The sequence below is a fragment of the Phyllobates terribilis genome, unplaced genomic scaffold, assembly GCF_046119375.1.
Source record: "Phyllobates terribilis strain yellow unplaced genomic scaffold, ASM4611937v1 Scaffold_5__5_contigs__length_657084704, whole genome shotgun sequence".
NCBI classification, from domain to species: Eukaryota; Metazoa; Chordata; class Amphibia; order Anura; family Dendrobatidae; genus Phyllobates; species Phyllobates terribilis.
In genome coordinates this window covers 469,451,871-469,475,164 of record NW_027362765.1, presented here as the reverse complement: position 1 = coordinate 469,475,164, position 23,294 = coordinate 469,451,871, and the positions used below count along the sequence as shown (strand labels likewise).

Below are 23,294 nucleotides of genomic sequence, written 5' to 3'. Positions count from 1 at the left end.
CTCTATAATAAAACAGTATGTAGTAGCTCCCCCTAGTGGTGACTGAAAACTTTGAGAACTTTGCACATTTCTGTATGAAAGGAAGCACGTATATTGGAGCTGTGATCGGTATAAAGATGTTTCATGGAATTAATCAGTACAGAATTTATACTTAAAACAATACTTTATTCTAAAGTGAACATTCACTTGTTAAGATAAAATCTCTGAACTGGTCCATCCAGACGCAAACTGCAATTTTACATGCATCAGATCAAAATCACACAAGTTAGTTTCAAATATGTGATAGTTGGAAAATCTGAATGAACAAGGACTGTGCTCTTCTATATCAGATGCTCTTGGATGTAGCCCCCAATATAGGCACAAATTTAAAAAGGACTTGTCATAAATATATAAAATTATATAGCTGATCTAAATACCACTGATGCAGGGGCATCTTGTGTTGTATTTATTTGTTACTGCACCTTTCAGGCTTTTGAGAAATGACCCCCTCTTCCCTGTGTGTAAATCTAGTCTTTTTAGCCTTCATAAGGATTCTGTCTCCTTGGCTAACAAGACTAGATTTACAGTACTGTGCAAATGTTTCAAGCAGGTGTGGAAAAATGCTGCAAAGTAAGAATGCTTTCAAAGATAGAAGCGTTAATAGTTTATTTTTAGGAATTAACAAAATGTAAAGTGAATGAAAAAAAGTGCAATCTAAATCAAACCAATATTTGGGGTGACCGCCTCTTGTACAAGGTCAGGGATTTTGTAGAATTATAGTTGGGTGTACAAGTAACTAATGATACCAAAAATGTGATAATGATCATAATTTTCACAGTCAAAAACTGAAACCGAAACAGCTGTGAAAGAGGCTTAAAACTGGGTGAGGAATAGACAAAATCTGCTAAATAAGGTGAGGTTGTAGAAGACCAAGTATAAAAAATGTGCACAATAATAGCAAGTGATTTTTTTTTAAAGAGACTCTTTTTTAATTAGTATTAGAGCTGTATATGAAGCCTTGGGAAAAGAGTATACTGTAAATGTTTTCCTATTGAGTAAAACTTGGCAAGTCTTCCATCCTGAACATAAATTTACTTTGTCCATCATTGATTACTACAGCCGTTTTTGTCCTTCTCATACAATTAAACCAGACAGATCTTCTGGCAACAGTTGGCTACGGTGAACACAAACAAGCAGTGCCTGTATGAAGCACACAAAGCCCCTTTGATTTAAACCGGTTTGATTAATAAGGGACAGAATGCCCCCACAGGTTATGGGATATCCTCAGGTTTTCCCTGGCATTGTGTAATGTGAATCCTGACTGTCTCAGACCTTGCAGTGGCTAAAACAACTCTGCATCATTGTGACTGATAAATTAAGCAAGAAAAGCCCTTCCCGTAGGCTTAGTCTTCAGGTCTTAAACACACCTATAAAATCACAATGACTATTCCTACTCCTGATTCAAGAAATGGAACATTTCTATGTAGAACTTTCCATTGGTAAAGAATGTAACCTGAGAATGCAAACTGGATTCCCATGAGGACAACCCCTGTCTGTATCCCGTATTAGATCATATAGATGTCATTGGCCACCTCAATGAGGCAGAATGGACGCCATGTAATAAAACATTATCTCTACCGCACTGAACGTGAACCAAGCTGCAACAAGAACCCCAATGATAATCGGAAAGCTTAAAGGGAATCTGCCACCAGATTTTTGCTACCTCATCTGAGAGCAGTATGATGTTACGGCAGAGACCATGATTCAAGCAATGTATCACTAACAGGGCTGCTCGCTGCAGTTTTGATAAAAATCACTGTTTTCTCTGCTGCAGATCTACCAGTTTTCTGAATACTGAGCCCTGTATAACCCCGCCCACATCACTGATTGGCAGCTTTCTGCGTACACTGTGCATAGGCAGAAAGCTGCTAATCAGTGGTGGGGATGGGGTTATTTAGAACTCCTGAATATGGAGGATTGCTTAACAGCAGGTTTACAAGTCTTCTAGTGATAATCTTTTCTTGGTAAAGCAGTGATGTAATCAAAACTAGACCAAGCATCCCAGTAAGTGACATGTTGTTGGAATCAGGGTCTCTGTCTCTATATTATGGTGATCTCAGATTAGGTGGCAAAAACCTGGTGACAAATTCCCTTTAAACACTTGCTAGTAACTGGTGCAGGTAAGACTGTGTTCTCACTATCTTTGAATATATGACAATTCCTATTTTAGTTCAGTGGGGTCTATGGGAAGCCACAATGCTACTCCACTTGTCTCATGGTTTCCATCATAATCGTGGGAAGAATCAAATCTGTTGAGACTGCCACTTAATTGCTCAGAACTGAGTCTATGAACACAGCCTAAATGCCAGATTAGCTATCCACCCTATTTTCCATGCTTTCAGCTATTGGACATTCTTGTGAAATGGTTGTTATATCTTCTACATATGCAACGCTGAAGGAAAATGTACTATTATATTGCAGTCATAGAGGTGCATGCCTTTTCAAATGTTACAGAACTGAAAAGTGTACTCTGTCTTAGAGAACAATATGACCAAATGGTCCAAGAGCTGTCTTCATTGGAAAACCCTTTTAAAGACATCATTTGGCACACTGACCTCTATATATGTACCTGTAATATTCTACAGAATAAGGCAGGTGCACAATGCATCTCGGCAGGTAAGTCTTACAGGTGCCGCTCAATTCAAGTGGAAGTGAGTGGAGCCAGAAAACGTGATCTTCTTCTTAGATGTATTAATTATCTGTATCTAAGATTATTGTTAAAAGGAGTCTGACACCACCAAAATGCATGTTGAATGGGCTATACAGAGTTGTAAGGTGCATAGCCCCTATAACACCCATACAAGCACTGTACCTGTTACTAGGACAGTGCCTGAGAAAATAACTTTAAATTCATATGCAAATGAGGCAGCTATGACGTGGCCAAGAGTTTGGTGCACCGTTACGCCTCCTCATTTGCATATTGGGACTCATCCCCGCTTCTGATTGTCAGTGCTCGCTTATGGACCTCATTTGCATTTTAATTAAAAGTTATTTTCTCAGGCACTGTACTAGTAACAGGCACAGTGCTAGTATGGTTGTTATAGGGGCTAAGTCCCCTACAACACTCTATAGCCCATTTACAATACATTTTAGTGGGGACGGTGACGGACTCCCTTTAATTTGGTAAACACTGACAACAAAGCTTGGTGTAAATGCTTGCCCTTGTTCCATTTCTTGTATAGAAAGAAAAAGAGAATATTCTTTATGTCACATTGGGAAACATACAGATTCTTTTCATTCGAAGGGTTCATCAGTATGAGACCAGTGGAGGTTCTACTCATGACACCCTTGTAGAGCAGCTGACTTCAATGTTTACAGGGCGCAGTGTCATGTATTTTGCAGTGGCGGCGTCTGGTACTGTCGCTTACTTGCACTCCAGTAAATTCAGTTGAGCAGCAGTACCAAGCACAGACACTACAAACCGTACAGAGCTGTGCTTGGCACACAATGAAGTAATCAACTTTTAATCAGCTGATCACTGGAGGCAATGCTCATGGACCTGATAATAAAGTCCTATCGTAAAGAGCTCCATTGCCACGGGTGTGTCAGGTTTGACAGACAGTCATTCTGGATCCAGCTGTAGAAGGTCGCTGTGCTTGGCCCTTCATCCCTCCACCTTTAGGACCCAGTGGTGATCTCCACCTTCTGCTGCTAATTGACACACCCTTGCTGGATCTTTAAATACCCTCAGTTTCTCCAGAGAATCGCCGGTGATAGAATAAATTCCTCTGTACAGGTCTGGAGTTCTGGAGGTCGGCTGGATTCTCCTTGGAGTTCTTTTGTGGATTGTAGTCGTGATCTCTCTGGTATCTTCTCAAAGCTAAGTTCATCCCCCTTGTCTGTTTCCCTTGTTTGTCTTTAGTTGCAGTGGGGCTGACTAGTGCTCACTCCTCCCTTTCCCTACCCAGGGCCTAGCTCTAGGGACAGCCAAGACTAAGGTATCCTGCTCGGCGATAGGTGTGGAACCTATTTAGGGACGATAGGGGAGCCAGGGTGTTGTTAGATCTGCCTAGGGGTCTACACTCCCCCTTTCCCTAGTTTCTGGGCTTCCCCCCTTTTCCAGTCGTCGTACACTGGTTCTTTCCCACACCTAGCATGATACCCATACACAATAAATAGCTGTTGACCGAACATTGGTTTGTCAGATCATTCGGCGGGCAGCCATCTTCCCCAACTTCTCCATACATAGAAGTGATCAGTCCAGTGCTCTATTCTCTCTATGAGAGAGCTGCTGCCACAAGCCTTTGGCAGTGGCTTAATTCACAGAGAATGAAAGGATCGACATTCTGAAATCAAGATTTACTGGATTCTTACCTCCCCCAACATCAATTGTCGAGGGAGAGTCGGGAGGCCCCCATAAACATTAGACTGTTAGTCAAGTCCATATTGGTCTAATGATTATGTGGGCCTTAAGCAAAGCCATGAATATCAAAATCCTTTAAAAACCTTTTATCTCTATGGCTGTGTGAAGGTAAGCAACGCCCATATGACCCAACCATGAGCTCCTATTACAAATTCCTAAGCTCTCTCAGAGCCACCATGTAACGCCTCTGAGGAACTAATATGACCTGTTAATGTATTCTTTTACATAAGTATAATTCATATATTATTACGGAGGCATTATCTCAGAACTTTTATTATAGATATGGCATCACGCTCATTATCTCTGAGATAGAATAAGATGGACTTTAATTAACATACTGCAGTGTGTATATGTATACGGGATTATATTATATTGTTATCGTCATGTACTTGTTCTTAGTATCACATTGTACAGCACCACAGAAGATGATGGGATGCATTAATAGAGAATTCCATTCTGTGATATATAATTTGGACATTCTTAATGTGATAGCAGAAAACAGTAGTGCATCTAATGTTTCTTCACCAATCCCTCACATCAATCTGTAATTCTGTACCGGCATGCTAATCCACGAGAGCCACGTTAAATAACTGCATTCAATGCATTCTCAATTTTACTGCCCGTGATAATCATACACTTAAAAAAATATATACAGGGAATCTAAATCCAGCAGCGAACATCAAGTTAGTACTTTTAACACAAATTGCCACAAGCACACACAAATCAGCATGATCACCTTGCATCATACAGTGGAAGTGAAGAGTAATAGCTGCAAAATAATATGGAAAAGCACAATGGGAAAATAATCATATAAACAGTTAAAGGCAAGGAAAAAATAGATCAGTATAAAGAACCATATGGGCAGCAAAGGAGAGGAACATGAGTCAGCATATGTTTTCTTTCTCTATAAAAGCGAGGGTCACATCATTGTATTTTCTCTCATCTGAGACAATCGGGCTAATTATGCTTATCACACTCAGGGATTGATCAGTGTGATCTGATTTTCTCAGATGTGGAGAAGATGGAAAAAAAAAAATTCTACATCTTCACTTCTTCATTTTGTCAGTCCATGAAAATCGGACTGCATTCAGATGTCATCCGAGTGCAGTCCAATTTTTTCCACGGATTGAAATACATAGCCATGTTCGATCTAAATATCAGGTGCAAATCAGGCATGCTGCGATTTTTCACTTGGACAGACTGTCTGAGGACATAATCGGACATGTGCACGGCCCCTTAGAATAACATTGGATCGCATTTGGGCTAAAAATACGGTCGTCTGCATAAGCCCTTGCTGCAGATATGCCGCGCAGCACCCATCACGTTTCAAAATATACTCCAGCAAACGGTTACGGGAATATTATACACTGGCTGTAAGCCATAATCATCAACATTAACAGAAATAAACACTTGAAATAGATCACTCTGTTTGTAATGACTCTATATAATATATGAGTTTCACTTTTTGAATTGAAGAACTGAAATAAATTAACTTTTTGATGATATTCTAATTTTGTGAGATGCACCTGTACAGTTGAAACCAGAAGTTTACATACACTATATAAAAAGACACATGTGCATGTTTTTCTCAATATCTGACATGAAATCAGAATAAACTTTTCCCGTTTTAGGTCAATTAGGATTACCATAATTTTTAATATTTGCCAAACGCCAGAATAATGAGAGAGAGAGAATGTTTTAAGGCATTTTTATTACTTACTGCAAAGTCAAACTTTTCCATCCATTTCATTAGTATTTGGTACCATTGCCCTTAAACTGAATGACTTGGGTCAAATGTTTGGGATATCCTTCCACAAGCTTCTCACAATAGTTGGTCAGAATTTGGGCCCATTCCTCCTGACAAAACTGGTGTAACTGATCCAGGTTTGTAGGTCGCCTTGCTCACATTTGCCTTTTCAGCTTAGCCCATAAATTTTCAATAGGATTGAGATCAGGGCATTGTGATGGCCACTCCAAAACATTGACTTTGTTATCCTTAAGCCACTTTGTTACCATTTTGACAGTATGCTTCGGGTCATTGTCCATTTAGAAGACCCATTTCCACAGAAGCTTTAACTTCCTGGCTGATGTCTTGGGATGTTGCTTCAGTATTGCCACATAATCTTCTTTTCTCATGATGCCATCTATTTTGTGAAGTGCACAAGTCCCTCCTGCAGCAAAACTACCCCACAACATGATGCTGCCACCCCCGTGTTTCACAATTGGGATATTGTTCTTAGGCTTCCAAGCTTCTCCCTTTTTCCTCCAAAAGTAACAATGGTCATTATGCCCAAAAAGTTACATTTTTGTTTCATCAGACCGTAGGACGTGTCTCCAAAAATTAAGGTCTTTGTTCCTGTGTGCATTTGCAAACCTTAATCTGGCTTTTTTATGTTTCTTTTGGAGTAATGGCTTCTTCCTGGCACAGTGACCTCTCAGCCCATGTTGATGCAGTACTCCTTTCACTGTGGATATTGACACAGTCTTACCAGCTTCCGCCATCATCTTCACAAGGTCTTTTGCTTTTGTCCTTGGGTTGATATGCACATGTCGGACCAAGCGCGTTCATCTCTGGGACACAGAACCTGTCTCCTTCCTTATCGGTATGACGGCTGGACATTCCTATCTTGTTTGTACTTACGTATAATTGTTTGTACAGATGAACGAGGCACCTTCAGGTATCTTGAAATTGTACCCAAGGATGAGCCTGGCTTGTGCAAGTCCTCAATTCTCTTCATGATATCTTGGCTAATTTCGTTAGATTTTCCCATGATGCTACACAAAGAAGCAGTGTGTTTCAGGTGTGCATTAAAATACATCCACAGGTGTGTCTCTAATTAACTCAGATGTTGCCAAAAAACCTATCAGAAGCTTCCAAACACATGACAACATCATATGGGCAGTCCGGAAATGTTTAAAGGCATAGTAATCTTAGTGTATGTAAACTTTTGACTTTGCAGTAAGTAATAAAAATGCCTTAAAATATTCTCTCTCTCTCATTATTCTGGCATTTGGCAAATATTAAAAATGATGGTAATCCTAATTGACCTAAAACGGGAAAGGTTTATTCTGATTTCATGTCCAATATTGAGAAAAACATGAATATGTGTCTTTTTCTATAGTGTATGCAAACTTCTGTTTTCAACTGTGTGTGTATATATATATATATGTAGTGCGATGTGTCACCCAAAGGCTCCCATTGTAAAATCCTCTTACTCAAAGCCTTACTCACAGAGTGCTGGAGGAAAAAACGATAATCCTGGTAAACTTGCACTAGTTGAGAGCAAATCTAATACAATACTACAAAAGCAGCTATGTGGATGATTCTCTTGCAGATTTTGCGCATACAATGCAATGACAGATGATTCCCACTGCTGCAAAGCACACACAGAGAAGACTCAGCAACGCCCAGAGGTTAATGTCAGCAAGAGCAAAAATGCTGTGCCATAAACTATATGATCACTAGCAGGAAAATATATTTTTACTCAATAATAGCCTTGGATCTGCTGGTACACAATAGCACTTTGCTCACTTTTGACTGTTATCACTTTTTTTTTACTCTTAATTAATAGTGAAGCACCAGGGACTTCTCCAGCCCTTATAGGTCCACTGTCAAATTTCACAAAATCTAATAATATGTTTTGTTTTTTTTTATTTTAAACAATAGACTGGTTCAATTGGTTAAGTTGATAAAAAAGATATATATAAAAAAATAGTTTAAAAAAAATTAGATTTTCAACTTACCCGGAATGCACAGGGCTGGAGACAAGATTGACGTTGTCCAAAGTGTCTGCAGCCCAGCTATAGTGCCTCAGTGAATCCGAGTCAAATTCTCTTGGAAAGGAAATGTGCTGAAATAGAGACAGTACAACTGGTAAATAGTCTGAAATCTGGAAAATGCCAACATCTGTACAATTACCAAAACTTACCAGATAGAAAGAGGCAATATTTAGCCACTTTGTATGAAAGGAAAGGGCTCAATCATTCTGTATGGATGATTCTGTTTAAAGAGGTTTTCCCATGTTCATTATTAAGGGCACACAGCTCCTCAGTCACCTGGCTTCTTATTTGCCGGGGGGAGAGCACTCCTGATTAATGGACTTAATTGAGCTGCTTGCCCAAACTGTGCACTCTCTGATGCTGCAAGCGGAGGCAGCTCTGCTGCTGTAGCATCAATGGAGCCCAGTGGCACAGAAGAAGGCCAGGTCTAGTGGTCTGGCCAGGCTCAGAGAAGGACTTCATAGCTTTATTGGAAAGAGCTTGTAAGTACTGATGAGCGCAAGTGCTCGTTACTCAAGTTTGTAGATGGTGCTCGGGTATACACAGAGTATCGCAGGTGCTCGAGTGACATGTTTGAGTCCCCACGGCCGCATGTTTGGCAGCTGATACAGTCATAAAACATGCGAGGATTGCCTGACATACACGGGCAATCCCCGCATGTTTGGTGGCCAACTGCCGCGAAACATGCAGCCGCGGGGACTGGAACACTGGGTTTATATTAGGCCTGTGCTCCACGTTCATCACTCTTTGAAGGGATCCAACTAAATCCCCCCAAAATGGGATTCAGCCAGTACTCCCAAGAGAGTAATTCAGTATAATGATGCAAACAGAATCCAAAGGCTTTAGTATTTGACTTGTTTCTGGTGGTGTCCATCTTTTTAGCTGGATACAACAGTGTAGTCTACATTTTTGTCAACTGTATAAAAAAAAATTAAAAAGGCATCCAGGATCCATTAGAATTTATGGAATATATTCCGGGAGGAATCTAACAAAGTTCTTAGACCTTTGTTCTCATTCTTCGGACACAAGAAAGGTGGGGACTACCACTTTGAAATAATCTATATTACATATTTAATTAGTATATTGCTTTCTATCTTAAGAGTTCTCTGGGATGGCTGACTGAATGTCTAAGGGTGCTTTCACATTGGGTTCTGTGTCCCCGTCAGGGCATACGTCTGACATACCCCACAAAATAAGGCCAGGATGTATGTGCCAACGGGGTCATAGACTGTAATAGTGATGGCAGAGCGAACGTGCGGTCTGACGTGCGTCATCTTCGGGAGTGTCCGCCTACAGGAGGAAGGACAACTAGACGCAGTTTACTACATCTTAGTGTCTGAGTATTTCCTGTAGGTGGACACTCCTGAAAATAATGCACATCAGAGCACACTGTTGCTCTGTCTGTATCATTATAGTCTATGGCCCGCTGGCGCATACGTTCGGACCCTGTTTTGAGGGGATATTGGACTTATTCCCCGACAGGGACACAGAACACAATGTGAAAGCACCCCAAAAAGGCATTGGAAGTGAGTGACACAACTCCACGCATTGCGTAGTCACCATAAATGGTACTGGAAGGTCTTTCCAATTCACCGATCTGATATTGGTAACGTATCCTAGACATAGAAAGTCCTGGTAAAACCCTTTATATAATTGTTTTGGTCATTTACATAAATAGGTAAAAAAAATTCTAGCATATTGAGCAAAGCAATGGCTAATATGTCCAGTACACTTCTATATGTAGTATGTAGATAGTAGAGCTTTCCTTTTTCTTGTACTTTATTATTTGCATTGCATAGAAAAGGAAAGCAGATGGAGCGATGTTTCCACTACATGTAGCCCTTTGTTGGTCGTATGCAAGCACTGGAAACATTATTGTTCTGAACATATTGACTTACATAACACGGATAATCCTATGTGAGTGGCACACAATTACCTATTAGTCCAGGTGCACTGATAGACATTCTCCTGCCAAGCGCTTTCCCCTGTTCATTAATAAATGTATTATTTAAACACCTGACAGTGGCTTGTTACAGGACTGTCAGGGACCTAAAGTGAAGCAGATGGTTTCCGAAAATGAATGGGATTAAAAACTTCCCCTAATTGTAATTAGTATGTAACTGAGTTGTATACTCTACTCTAAAAGATCCCTTTTTACAGCTCTGCAGCTGTTCCATGTCCTGACGTCCACTAACCTCTCACAGGGCGAGGCTTAAACTTTCCAAATTAATCAAAGTGCCTTAAAAGAAAAAAAGTTGGCAAATACATGAAAAAAAAACAACAAAGAATCAGTAAGTGGCCAGTAATTATACTGACCAGAAAGACATATGTTTGTGTATTACATGGTGCTGGGCTTACGGTAGTTTCGCATTAGTTTAGCCTATGAAGATCTAAAATAATACTTGTGCAAGGCAATTTATATGGCGGGAGAGTCCAAAGTTCGGGAGTTCACTGTATCAGTCACCCAGGTGAAGTAGAGCCCACTGTAGTCGGTGAAATTGTAACTCCTTTAGGCTATGTTCACATGTCCAGTAATCATCTGTTAGAACGGATCCAGAAGTGATCTATTGTCAAAAAAGATCCATTTTCCATAGACGTCAATATAAAGGAAGACGGATCCAGCTGAAATCAGTTTTTTAAAAACGGACAAAAAACTTGTGTATAGACAACTATTTTTGACAATGGATTGCTGCTGGATCCGTTCTAACGGATGATTACTGGACACGTGAACATAACCTTAGGACTGACAGCAATACAAATTGGCTGAGATTTGGTTGATAATCAAGGATTCCCCTTAAAAAGTCCACCATCTGTTGTGAATTAGGTGTCTATACAGAATACAGGAGTTTGTATGTTATCCCCGTGTTTGTGTGGGTTTCCTCCCACATTCCAAAGACATACTGATAGGGAATCTAGATTGTGAGCCCCAATGGGGACAGTGATGATAATGTCTGTAAAGTGCTGTGGAATTAATGGCGCTATATAAATGAGTAAAATAAATAAATCTGGTCTTAAGTTATTTAAACTGAAAATAGATGGAATTTACAAATCTAATTTAATTAAAAAAAACGGTCTCAATGTCAGCAGGGAGGTCACTTTTCAATGGAGGTCTATGAGAGCCTCGTTGTTGCTGTCATAGGCTTACATTGAGAGCTTGTGACCGTTAAGTCAGAAGTTCGGTCACACGATGGCGGCATGAGACCAGGGCGGTGCCGGAGAAAACTGAAGACGGTGAGTGGTGAGTATAATATTGGGTGCACCAATAATATTAGAAAAGCACCACTCCAGCGCTGCAATAAAGACTTTTTGCCGGGACTGGAGTGAGATTTCTGGCATAGGAACGGCTCCCGTTGCAACCCTGTCCCGCCCCAGCTCTGCCTATTTTAGCTGACCTAGGAAAAACTGGCATAAAAAGCTTTGATGGGCCTATGAAATAAAAAAAAAAGAAATATTTAACATAAAACCTTATTTAAATAACAGATCATTTCCTGATGACATTTTTTTTAAGGATTTAAGAAAGGGTTTAAAATGCATGTGCCAATGGAAAATACTTGTTATCAAATGGAGGACAGAGATATTAAAGCCGTTGATTAAATTAGCTCATTGGAATACGACCAACTTATGTAGAGATATTGAGCTGCCAGCTTTCGTAGATGTGAAACGTGCTGTCTTTTCGGTGTATCTCCATCTCTGTAAAGTGAGCATACCCAACATCTAACTTCGTATGTGAGGGATCTGCTTGGGATATGTCTTATCGCATTTTGCATTCAGTCTCTTTGGCCCGAAGCCTGTGAGAACAGCTGAGGGTTGTTTATGAAATAAGAAGCGTGCGTGGCTAATGACGGATACATAGAAGGTCACCGGGGCTGGAAAACAAGAAGATAAACTGAATCTGCATAGTAGGCTAGAAGAACATGCCTTCTCCCGGAAGTTCCAATATATACAATTTGGACATTCGCCTTAAAACAAATTTACTAAGAATTTGAGGAACATATACAGAAGGTCAGCAGTATTAACCTCTGTCCATGTTTCCGTATCTCAGTGTATATGTGATGGAGACTACAATGTAATCATCAATGATTTCATCTTATAACTTAGTGGTGTTGGTGGGACTTTCTGAACCCATATGTATCCACATATGCAAGTTTTTTCACAGTTTCATAGAGCCCATTGACTAAGTTTAGAACAAAAAAAAAGTCTGATGATGACCCTTGACAATCAGCTGTGATCTGTGAAGGAATCTAACATCAAGTCTTCACTTTCCCTACAGCACTCCCGAAGGACATATTAAGTATTACACAGTTTCTGAGTCCCCAGTTCATTGAAATCAATGGGCTTTAACAGGGGTGTAACTATTTCTGTGGCAGCTATAGGGCCAATAATAGAGGGAAGAATTAAAAAAAAAGAGCTTAAAGCCTCTAGATCCTCCTGCCATGTTGCCGCAGGTGCTATCAGAGCAGGCAACACTGCAGGAGGGCCTGGCGATGACATGTATGGGTAAGTGGGTTCATGGTATCACAGTGGGCAGCACAGTATTACTGCCTGGCGGTGATGAGCTGTGAGCCTTATTAAAAGTTTTTACCTGGCTCGTTAAAGGGTCGATATTGACTTTTAGCATTGCTACCGCCAATAGGCGGCACTAGAGTTCTATTCCTCTTCCTCTCTGAAGAGACAATTTGTATATTTAATTTCCTAGAGGAGTATTGTGAGGCTTAAAAGTCTCCTCACCTTGGCACGCCAGGCTTGACTTGTCACTCTCCACAAGGAGAAAAGTTACTCCTTGCTTACCTGGCTCTTGAATTTATTCCCCTGGACTGTAAATGGAACTTGGACATGTTGAGACCTCTAGAGCAGTTCTTCTCATTCTGCGAGGTGCCATCTAGTTGTTGGGGAGCACAACTAGAGATACAGCTCTAACAGAAGTAATTATATGCTGTAAAGGCTTTAACTTAATCAGGTTTGCCATGGATTACGACAAATGGTGAAGCCCAAGCATTTCCTTGTGAGGTTAGTGAGGTCCCAGTAGAAGTCATGCTCTGGAGCAAGAGATGCTTTTTGTAGTCACTCTGAGCTCTAGCGGGAGGATGAGTTTTTTGGATGGTGGATCTAACCTGAACTTAGGTTTTCTAATCCTGAAAACGCTTTTCTGAAATATGTCCGGCATAACAAAGGGCACTGTTTTTTTGTGATAACGATCATCAATGCTAATAATATGTCATGTATAGGATTTCAGCAGGAAACATGAACGTACCTGATCCTTTGAAGGTGCGAGGAGTTCTTCAATCATCATACTGTCCCGGGCAAAAGAACTCCTGTTCAATGTGTAGGACCTATCCGAACTGAAGGAGCGGAGGCTGTTGTTGCATTTACAATTTACCACAGTACACGCAGATGACAATGAGATGGATGGAAAAAAAAAGGAAACAATGAATGCAGCTTCCAGGGCAAAACAAGATATGAATAAAAAAATATGGTCAGAGCAACAATAAATTTAGAAAATCGTACAAATGAAAAAAAAAAAACTATTTGTCACAAATGATTTGGATAATATGACTTTTGGAGAAAAAAATGGCTACTAGGGAGAAAATATATACTGTACAAATATTGAATAAGGCTCAGTAATCATAGCTGAGCAGCTCAGTCAGCTTTTACAGTAAAGTTTATGTGTCATAGGCGAATGGGACCCTGGAAGATACATGATTGGCAGACTCCAAGCCAAAACCTACATCTAAGAGGCAAACAGATAAAACTAAACATCCACTAGGTCACTCTCACTTCAACCCGTTATACTCAGCCTTCAAAAACATGACATGCATTTCACAGTGATTTACATCATCAGAACAAAGGCAAAAGTAGACCAGCGAATAGATCATTGAGGGGTTTCCAAAGAAGCTCTTACAACCAAGGGCTAAGTGTTCTGTGGGTTCCACCCCATGCATGTTAGGTACAGAGTTATATCATTGCGGTCATAAAGCATAGAGCAGCATATGGTGGCACATGGACAAGCTATGACTCCACACTACAGGGTGCCTAAGGCCTTGTATTTACATACCCTTTAAAAAGAACCTGTCCTGAGGAGTTTACCCCTAAAAACCTATGACATGTATGTACAAGTGCCTTTATCCTGATTAAATCCATACTGTGACGACGGTGGGTGTGGACTGCCCCACTGTCTGGCGTAACTAACTCACTACCTGGTCTTCACTAGAGCCTCTGATGGTAAAGAAAGGCTTGGGCCGTTAGGGTAGCTACCAGGTGCCATTCCAGGGCAGTCCCTGCAGCAGCTAACCAATGGGTCAAAGGCAAATACGAAGCACAGAGGGGAAGACAGGGATGTGGTAAGACAGCCCGAGGTTGGGGTGGACAGAACAAGTTCAAAATACGAAGCCGGGGTCAGGAACGGAGAGATCAGAACAAGTTGGGTTGGTAACTGTAGAGTCAAAACAATAATGCACCTAGACAGGGAACTAGTGACGAACTGCAACTGCAGAGGAGAGGGGAATCATGTCTCTTATTTAAGAAAAGTATATCTCTTTCTTGTAAAGTTAGGAATATATTAGGGCCCTAACTACAGGGCCAAGAAGCAGTGGTGTTAGACTTCTGACTGGACACTGCCACATTTCTGATTTGGAAGTCTCATCATCAGACCTAGGGATGACACATATTGTTAGACGATACTCCTTACACAAGCACGCCTTCCTAGACACACAATAAATGACTAAGCCTTACATGAGCAGCATTTCATGTATTAATAATTGCTATGGTCAAATAATCATTGTCCTTATTTTTTGATTATGCTTCGCATCTGTGGGTTTGGCCATTTTATAGTGCAGCAGTTACAGTAGAAGTGCTCATAAAAAGTGGAGAAGATGCACAAAATATCCACTTGGGTTTTCACATCAATCAGCTCTGTATTTGTATATACCAGTGAATGCAGTCATTTCTGTGTACTGCCTACATATATATCTAAAAGGTCATTTGTTGTGTTCTTCAAATGTGGGGGGGGGGGGGGAGTAATGAATGCACACGTCCAAGAAATCAATTTAATTTGCAAGCTTCTCGCAGCCTCTGTTAGATTTGAACAGGCAATTTTTTCCTGATGTATCATGTCCAGACGGAAGCCAAAAGAACTCTCTTTTGGCCTCCATCGTTAGATGTTTGCTCACTGAAGGATTTATGGGTGTAACAGGAGGCAAGTATGCCTTCATTTGTTATTTTACCACTGTGGCTAGAAAAAAATATGTTTAATGCTGGACAACCCCTTTAAATCTCTATTAAACTGGGCTATATCAGGATAGAATTTTGCTTTAATAAATGTCGACGAACAGGCTCTTAAGACCACTGAGTATTTCAGTTTTAGTTTTCTCTATGACCCGGATTCATCATTGGCTTTGCGCCTGTTTTTTGTCTAGTTTTCTGTGTTTTGCACCTTTTTTTTTTTTGATTGCACTCAATTCACTATTCTGTTTGCGCCTTTTTTGTTAGTCTATTTTATATGCGCTCACCTGTTATTTGTTTTTGTGGGCAGAGTTTAGCAATTTCAGATATTTGCTCCTGATTCTTCAATTGTGACTTTTTTAAAAAAAAGTCGCAATTTGGCGCAATTTTTTGGGACTTTTGGTGCCAAAAACCGAAAAAAGCTATTCAAGGGAAGATTTTTTTTTTTACTTTTCAACAAATTCTTGAACCAAGTGTGCCATTTTGATGACTTTGGGGCCAAAAACGGCAGCTAATAGCACAAGACAAAAGAGGAAAGTGACTTTAAAAAAACACAAATGGTGAATTTATGGTCTATAAGTTCCACTAGCAGTAAAATACTGACCAATATCGGCATATGAAAGTAGACTTGCAGTCTGTTGGGGTATGCACATTTATGGGGTCAGTAGGAGTATAGCACTGGAAGTGTTCTGTTTTTCTCTCCATGTATGTAGAAGATATTTAATGGGATAAAGTTGTCTCATTTGCAACTCTAGTGTCCAGAACGTAGATTTTTCAACTGTGAAAGTATGACTGCATCAGTGGTCCTAAATAAAATGACAGGCTGAGATAAGTCAAATACAGGAATAGACCTTTAAAAAAAGTACCCATAAAATGGCCTTTACCCACTTATAAAATCTTTGATTTTCCAAAACTGTCAAACCATTACTAAACAGGAAAAGCTGCTTTAAACCAATTGTGATGAATGAAAAGAACGTCCCTCCAGAAAAGAGGTAAATGTAAAAAAAAAATAACACACACACAACAACCCATAAAAAAAACACAAACTTTCCAAATCTAAAAATAAAAAAAGAACTGCCACAGCACAATAATGACTAATATGAATGACAATGAGCAAAAGTTAAAGAAGCACTCTGAAATGATGGGTTACATGCCTTCTTACCTGATTTTAGGACTAGTTTAAAGAAATATATTTTGAACAAGGAAAAAAAAGTAAAATAAAAAAATCAGACGCAGCAAATGTAAAAAGTATAAATGAACAAGCAGTTGGATCGCTGACTTCTCTGTACATGTTATACACAAATATATCTGTAGATTTACCAGTAAGAGAATAATCTTCTTAGCTAATCACAATCATTTATAAAGGATATTCTGTGTATAACATGAAAATTATGACTTGATATGTAAAAGAATTTCAAAATAGAATAAAATTTGGATGAATGAAAGCATTTTCTAAGCAACAACACAATGCATTAGATATAAGGTAATATGCACCTTTCAATGCAAAGTCTCATGTTGATGATCTGATGAATGGTGTGAAATATCCAGGGTTGTATTACCTATAGGCAGAGAGTGCTTGTACCTACAAGTGGCCAGTGGGCTTGTAAAAGGGATGGCTTATGACTATCCTCATTGCCATAGACTTAAAGTAGAGCGGCAATGCACATGTGGTGTCACCGGCTCCATTCAAATACTCTTGGCCTTGGTCTTGCTGCAGTCAAGGAAGAATGGGAAACACAAGCTCCGAGTTCTGGCCATCAGTTGGCGCCCCGGTATTGGTTCCCACACTGATGTTATAATTATCACCTATCCAGTGACATGGTGGTAATTTAGGTCTACCAAAATTTCCTTTAAGATACAACCTAATGGGCCACATAAAAGGTATCACATTAGATAGCTGTTGGACCTAATGATTGTTCATCCGACAGCTATTTTGCCTATTTTGGCCGAGTATTCTGGTGTCCTCTATGACAGTGTTCCCCAACTCCAGTCATCAAGGATCACCAATAGGTCATGTTTTCAGGATTTCCTTACTATTACACAGGTGATGGAATTATTGCCTGTGCAGGTGATGCAATTATCACCTGGGAAATACTAAGGAAATCTTGAAAATATGACCTGTTGGTGGGCCTTGAGGACTGGAGTTGAGGAACACTGCTGTATGACAGCCACTGTCTCAAATCATCGGACAATGGACTGGTGGCTGAAATTCCACAGACTGCATTCTTCTCTCCCCACCGACATTATCTGTTGGAGGGGAGTCTGGAGAATGTATGGCTTCTGAGATGTGGTTCCATTTTTCGCAATTTTCATAAAATTTCACTACTACCAAAAAACTGCTGAGTTGAGCTTCTACAATAATAAACCTTTTTTCCACAGTTGTGCAATTTTTCTAAACTGTTATGTACTGACAACTCGTAGAAAATGATATTATATCATATCATGTGAAATTTTTCTTTTTCAAGGGAAAAGTCTGCAGGGCTTTAACTTTTGAAAGGCGGCATTATTGGATTCAAGATTGGCCCATCAGCAAACACACCACTGTAATCCGAATCACCGGCGGTAATCTCCTCCACCAACACAGAGCCGGGTTTTGTTTTGAGCTTTGAGTAATCTTCATAGAGAATGTATGGCTATGTCTCCGACAATCGCAGGGCTCCAGAGTACAGATATCTCAGACAGCAGAGATTTAACAGGCCCCAATTCCACAGGCAAAGTGTAATATCCTGATACACTGATGAGTGTTCGGTCTGTTCAGAAATGCCAGCAAAGAAATAGTTAGCGTGTCTATTCATATAGTGAATCCTTATAAAGGGAACATACTGAAATAAAGCTAAAGAACAAAATTAGAACGGCACCGCTTCACAAAATATGGCAGTACCTCCTACGTAAGAGTCTGTTGTCTACACTTGGATAACCGTCTTAAGCTATATTGATACAATTTTTTGTATTCGTTTAACAGCATCATTTTTTTTGTAGGTAGCGTAGTGGATCATGTTGGTTTACCTAACCTTACCATGAGGTTATAATGGATAGCAGTTACACCTGGGCCATGGTACTTAAGGGTATGTGCATATGGCATCTTTTTCAGGTGGCCAAAAACAATAGTTTTTCAAGCAAAAGACACTTCAGGAAGAACTCCATTTTTGGGTGTTTTGTAACCCGAACCGTCTTTTTTTGAGTTTTTTTTACAATTGGTGATTCTTTGAGCATTTTTTTTTTGCGTTATTGGGGCATCTTTTTTTTACTGATTTTTTTTTAACTCCAACAATGAAGAAACGGCTAGTGTTTTTTTCAAGCAAACATGCTGATGAAATGCTCCAATGATGCCCGAGAGTCTTTTGAGCCTTCCCATTGACTTGCATTTTAAGTGTGGAGTATCTTCCAAAAATGCCCAGCTCAATTCTTTAAACCGCTTGCCGTCTTTGGAGGTCTAAAACTGATAAATGACGCTCCAAAGGCATGAACAACTGAACAGTGAGTCTTTTTTTCCATAGAAATACATATGTTCTTTCTTTTAAGGCTTTTTTTTTTTCTGCGCTTTTTCAGGTTGGTTTTGGAGCGGAGCAACTCAAAACCTACCTGAAAAAAACCCATAGTGGGCACATACCATAAGAGTGGTCCAATGGCCCCTCTACCACATAGAACAACACCAACATTGACAATAGCACATGGAAGATTGCATCTTTGAGTATTCTGCACCTATCGTATGGGGCTGCCGGTGACTATAAGTGTGGGAAGTCTTTGCTAAGATTTCAGAGGTAAACTGCACTTATCTACTGCCATGCTGTCTTGTGTCATATAGATGTAATGCAATGTAGAGGTTTTAGGCACTCACACAATATGATACATTGTAATGTTCTCCTGATCCTCTAATGGGGTGAGGATTCGAAGGTTGTGAGGGTTCCAATGTTCACGACATATTTTGATATTCTATATGTATACATACTGTATATGGGCTTTTGATATTCTATATGTACACATATATGGACTTTTTGCGGTGCATATTTAATAGCAATAAGTTCATATGACCATATACTAGTATGTGCCTACAGATGAATTGTTAATTATGGGATCTCTGCTCCAGGTATATGGTACATGATTCCACATGCATGTGTTTATGGAAGCCAAGACAGAAATAAAGAAAATTATTTAATTATATGGCTGCTGCTAAAAACTGTTCTAAATCCCACAGACTCCAGCAAGCATGATGCAATAATTGGTATATATATATATATATATATAAATAAATATATATGCTGCACAGGGTTTATTCTAACTATACTTTCAAATGCAATATGCTCACAGATTATATTTCCAGGCATTATATAAACAAGTTTTGTGACTATGAGATAGGTGCTCGAAACTGAAAAAAGATGGAAAAATGTAATTTAATGGCGTATCATGATATACAATACTAGCATCCTTGGACTTACCTGGCCGATCTGGCTCCTAGGCTGAAGACCATGTATCCTTCTTGGGGCAGAGAGTCATCCCCAAGCTCTTTGAGATCTTGTGGTCCAAGGTATTTGTCAGTGTCACCTGTCATTGCATCTTCACCTAAGAAAGAAGAGGGACGGTTTAGCTACAAGCAGCAGCTTATACCAGCCCTGATGATGATGATGGGTTACTAGATCATCATTGTGAGCACTCCGACATCTAATCAATGATGTGACACAGCCCTGGGACATTTTCCTTACAGAAATTTCAATAATGTGCACCAGCAACAGGAAAACACATAGATAACTGAGCCTCTGGATGTCATAGTACAAGGATACATGGCTAAAAACATGCAAGATGTAGTTCTGTACTGAAACCTCATATTGCATATTATGAATGCACGGATACTGTATATGTATTAAGCTTTGTAATTATGTTTTATATTCAACACAGCCCATGTTTCTTCATGTGGCAGATTCATTGTGCATCGACCGCAATGTTTGCTACACCATGCAAGTCAATGGGTTTTTCAATGCCCTATTTACCTGCTACAAAAAAAAAAAAAAGACAAAAGAAAATCTGCACGGATTTTATGCAATGTGTTTTAGATGTTCAAATGTCACCAATTTTTTTCTGATTTTTGCTGCAGGTTCCACTGTTTGCAATATAAAGCAAACACATATCTCAATGACACCATATTGACTATTGTACCAAAACTGTCCGTCTTGGGTTTGGGCAATTGATGCTTGAAACACCTTTCCTCATATCAATCCAATTTTTTGAGTATAATCATCTTATTTATTTATTATGCTTTGCTTATATAGCGGCATCATATTCCATAGCGTTTTACAGACATCATCACTGTCCCCATTGGGGCTCATAATCTACATTCCCCTATCAGTATGTCTTTGACGTGTGGGAGGAAACTAGAGAACCCAGAGGAAACCCACGCAAACACAGGGAGAACATACAAACTGCTCTCAGATGTTGTCCTTGGTGGGATCTGAACTCAGGACCCCAGCGCTGCAAGGCTGCAGTGCAAACCACTGAGCCACCTTAGGTATCCATGGTTATGACCACTAACAACAAACTAATTTACTAACTAACTGTCACGATATGAGTGGTCGTAACCATGGATACCTAAGCTAATGCAATGCCCTGCACATGGGGTAAGTGACATAGTGAATCAGAAGAACAATACTACATTTCTAATTGGAAGTATTTGCTAATATTATTATTATTATACCTACTATATATTGGGATAGGATCTTGGAGATGGTAAGTCATACACCTAATCCTATCCGGGAAAGCCTTGTTCCTCCTAGGAATGCCCTGACACACACGAGACAGCTCACTTTTGAGTAGGACTTACCTAAACCAAGACACTTTTCAGTCTAGGATAGCCCAAAATGTGCTGGCGCTGAATTTGAAAAATTGGGACCGTCTGAGCAAGTTTGTGACTGCTGGCAGCCACGAGATAATGTTCAGTATGTAAGCCATACACATTTTGTGTTCATTCCCAGATCCCACTGATATTAGTATGACTTGATGACAATCTAATATGTATGACAGCATAAGATTTTCCCCTGTCTTACTGTTGGGGAGGACTTTATAGAGGACTGGACTAGGGACTATAATCAGATGACACATTGCTCTTTGCGATATCCCAGCGCTTGAGTCTTACTTTAACAAAGGGATGGACTTTCTTGGATCTAAGGGGTAGAGTTACTGTTTGTTGGGGGGTTGTTGCCTCTGTGCTATGTTAGCCTTTAAACTAAATTAAAAGGGAATCTGAAAGCTGAATAAATAGAAAGCTGAATACAGTGATACCTTGATATCTGTGATCTGATGTTTTATGCCAGAGAAATCCACGTTTTTTCTTATATGTAAATGAGCTGTTCCAGGCTATGGGCCGGACATAGATCTGCATGAGAATCTGCCTCCAGAGATTAATTTACATGAAGGTGGCGTTATCAGTGTGAGACATATAATGGTTACCAGTGTGATGTGTAATGGTCGCTCTCTGCTCTCCTGCTCTCACTGCAGAGCTGTGTGTGATTATACCTAACACATCTGCAGGTTCCTCTCATTTTCAGCTTCCACCTCACAGGCAGACATTGGTGCAATATTGTTACAATACAGCAGAGCTGTGAGAGCTGCAGCAAATGTGTTTGTAAGAAGACAAAGTTTATTTCTCCTGTGTTAGTTACATGTCTCACACTGGTGATTCCCCCTGTCATTTACAATAAGCTCTGGAAGCAGATTCTCATGTAGATCTATGTCTGGCCCATAGTCCTGAACAGCTCATTTACATATAAGAAAACAAGTATATCTCCGGAATAAGACATCAGCTGGCAGATAACAAGGTATCATCTTATTCAGCTTCCTATGACCTGCATGCCCATGTAGATGGTTTAGGAGGGTTGATCCTACTGATAGATTCCCTTTAAAAGGATCTGACAGGAAAAGCCTGATCTCTATGACACCTTTCTGGTTGATAACACAATTAATTATTGCGTTTCGGCAGGTTTTTGATATTCTTTATATCTGGAGAAAACTGTAGCCCATAAACAACATAATAAGCCCACAACGACACGATTCAGAACTTAGAATGAATGACCATACAACATCAATGTAAAGCATAGGATGCATCACTCATCAATATTCTGGAAGCATTTTCCATATTCCTCATTTGGCTCTTCAAATATTTGTATCCTCATGTATTATACAACAAAGGGCAGGGGGGAGGGAGTCATTCTGAGGAGTTTATACTATGATCTCATTTTGTTTTGTGATACAAATATAAACAAATATGTATCACAATCACAACCAAAGTAGATACATTTTATATCAAAATAGGGAGGATATGTTATGCATTCACATGTTTACATCTGATAACGTACTGTAAGAAACTTGTATGTAGTTTAAAGGCAAATTAGTGGTAGAAATACTGCACTGCAATCAATTCAGAGTATTAAAGTGGGTTTTTGGCTAGTAACAATCTATAAGTGTCCAAGCAGCCACGCAAAGCAGAAAAGGGCAAAATCACCATCTATGAATTAAAACATAACACAAAGCAGTGTTCTTCAAGGCTACAACCAAGTTACTTGAAAAACAGTTCATCAGTTGTCCTCACTCTCCACTCATCACAAGGGCAAAGGGAACGTAGAATCTTTACTTATTATAGAAAAAAGAAAAAACAAAATTGGTATCTGTGATAGCCAGAATTGTATAAAAACCATATTATTTAATGATGATGATGAGCACAAAAAAAGAATAACAGAAATGGTAGAATTGCTGACAAACAACACAATTAAAAGCATTAAAAAATAACCAAAGAAAAGATCAACTCATCCCACCAAAAAAACAAGCCTTCACACAACACCTTCAATAGAAAAATGTAAAAAATTATTACTAAAGTAGTAAAAAACATTGAGAAAAAAAATTGTAGATA

The 23,294-nt window shown here is 39.6% G+C and overlaps 1 protein-coding gene across 35 annotated transcripts in view; it reads right to left on the bottom strand.

Annotated features, from left to right (window-relative positions):
• The window catches only part of ANK3 (ankyrin 3), a 762,832-nt gene that overhangs the window by 71,346 nt on the left and 668,192 nt on the right, over positions 1 to 23,294 (bottom strand). For 21 of the 35 annotated variants that reach the window (XM_073685429.1, XM_073685434.1, XM_073685432.1 and 18 more), the window contains 4 exons: positions 19,837 to 19,960; positions 13,434 to 13,536; positions 8,147 to 8,253; positions 5,139 to 5,171 (listed from right to left, as the gene is read on the bottom strand). In XM_073685429.1, coding sequence (XP_073541530.1) covers positions 5,139 to 5,171; positions 8,147 to 8,253; positions 13,434 to 13,536; positions 19,837 to 19,960 — 367 coding nt within the window. The remainder of the gene's footprint in view (positions 1 to 5,138; positions 5,172 to 8,146; positions 8,254 to 13,433; positions 13,537 to 19,836; positions 19,961 to 23,294) is intronic. The other 14 variants (XM_073685448.1, XM_073685428.1, XM_073685438.1 and 11 more) reach the window with 3 other exon arrangements.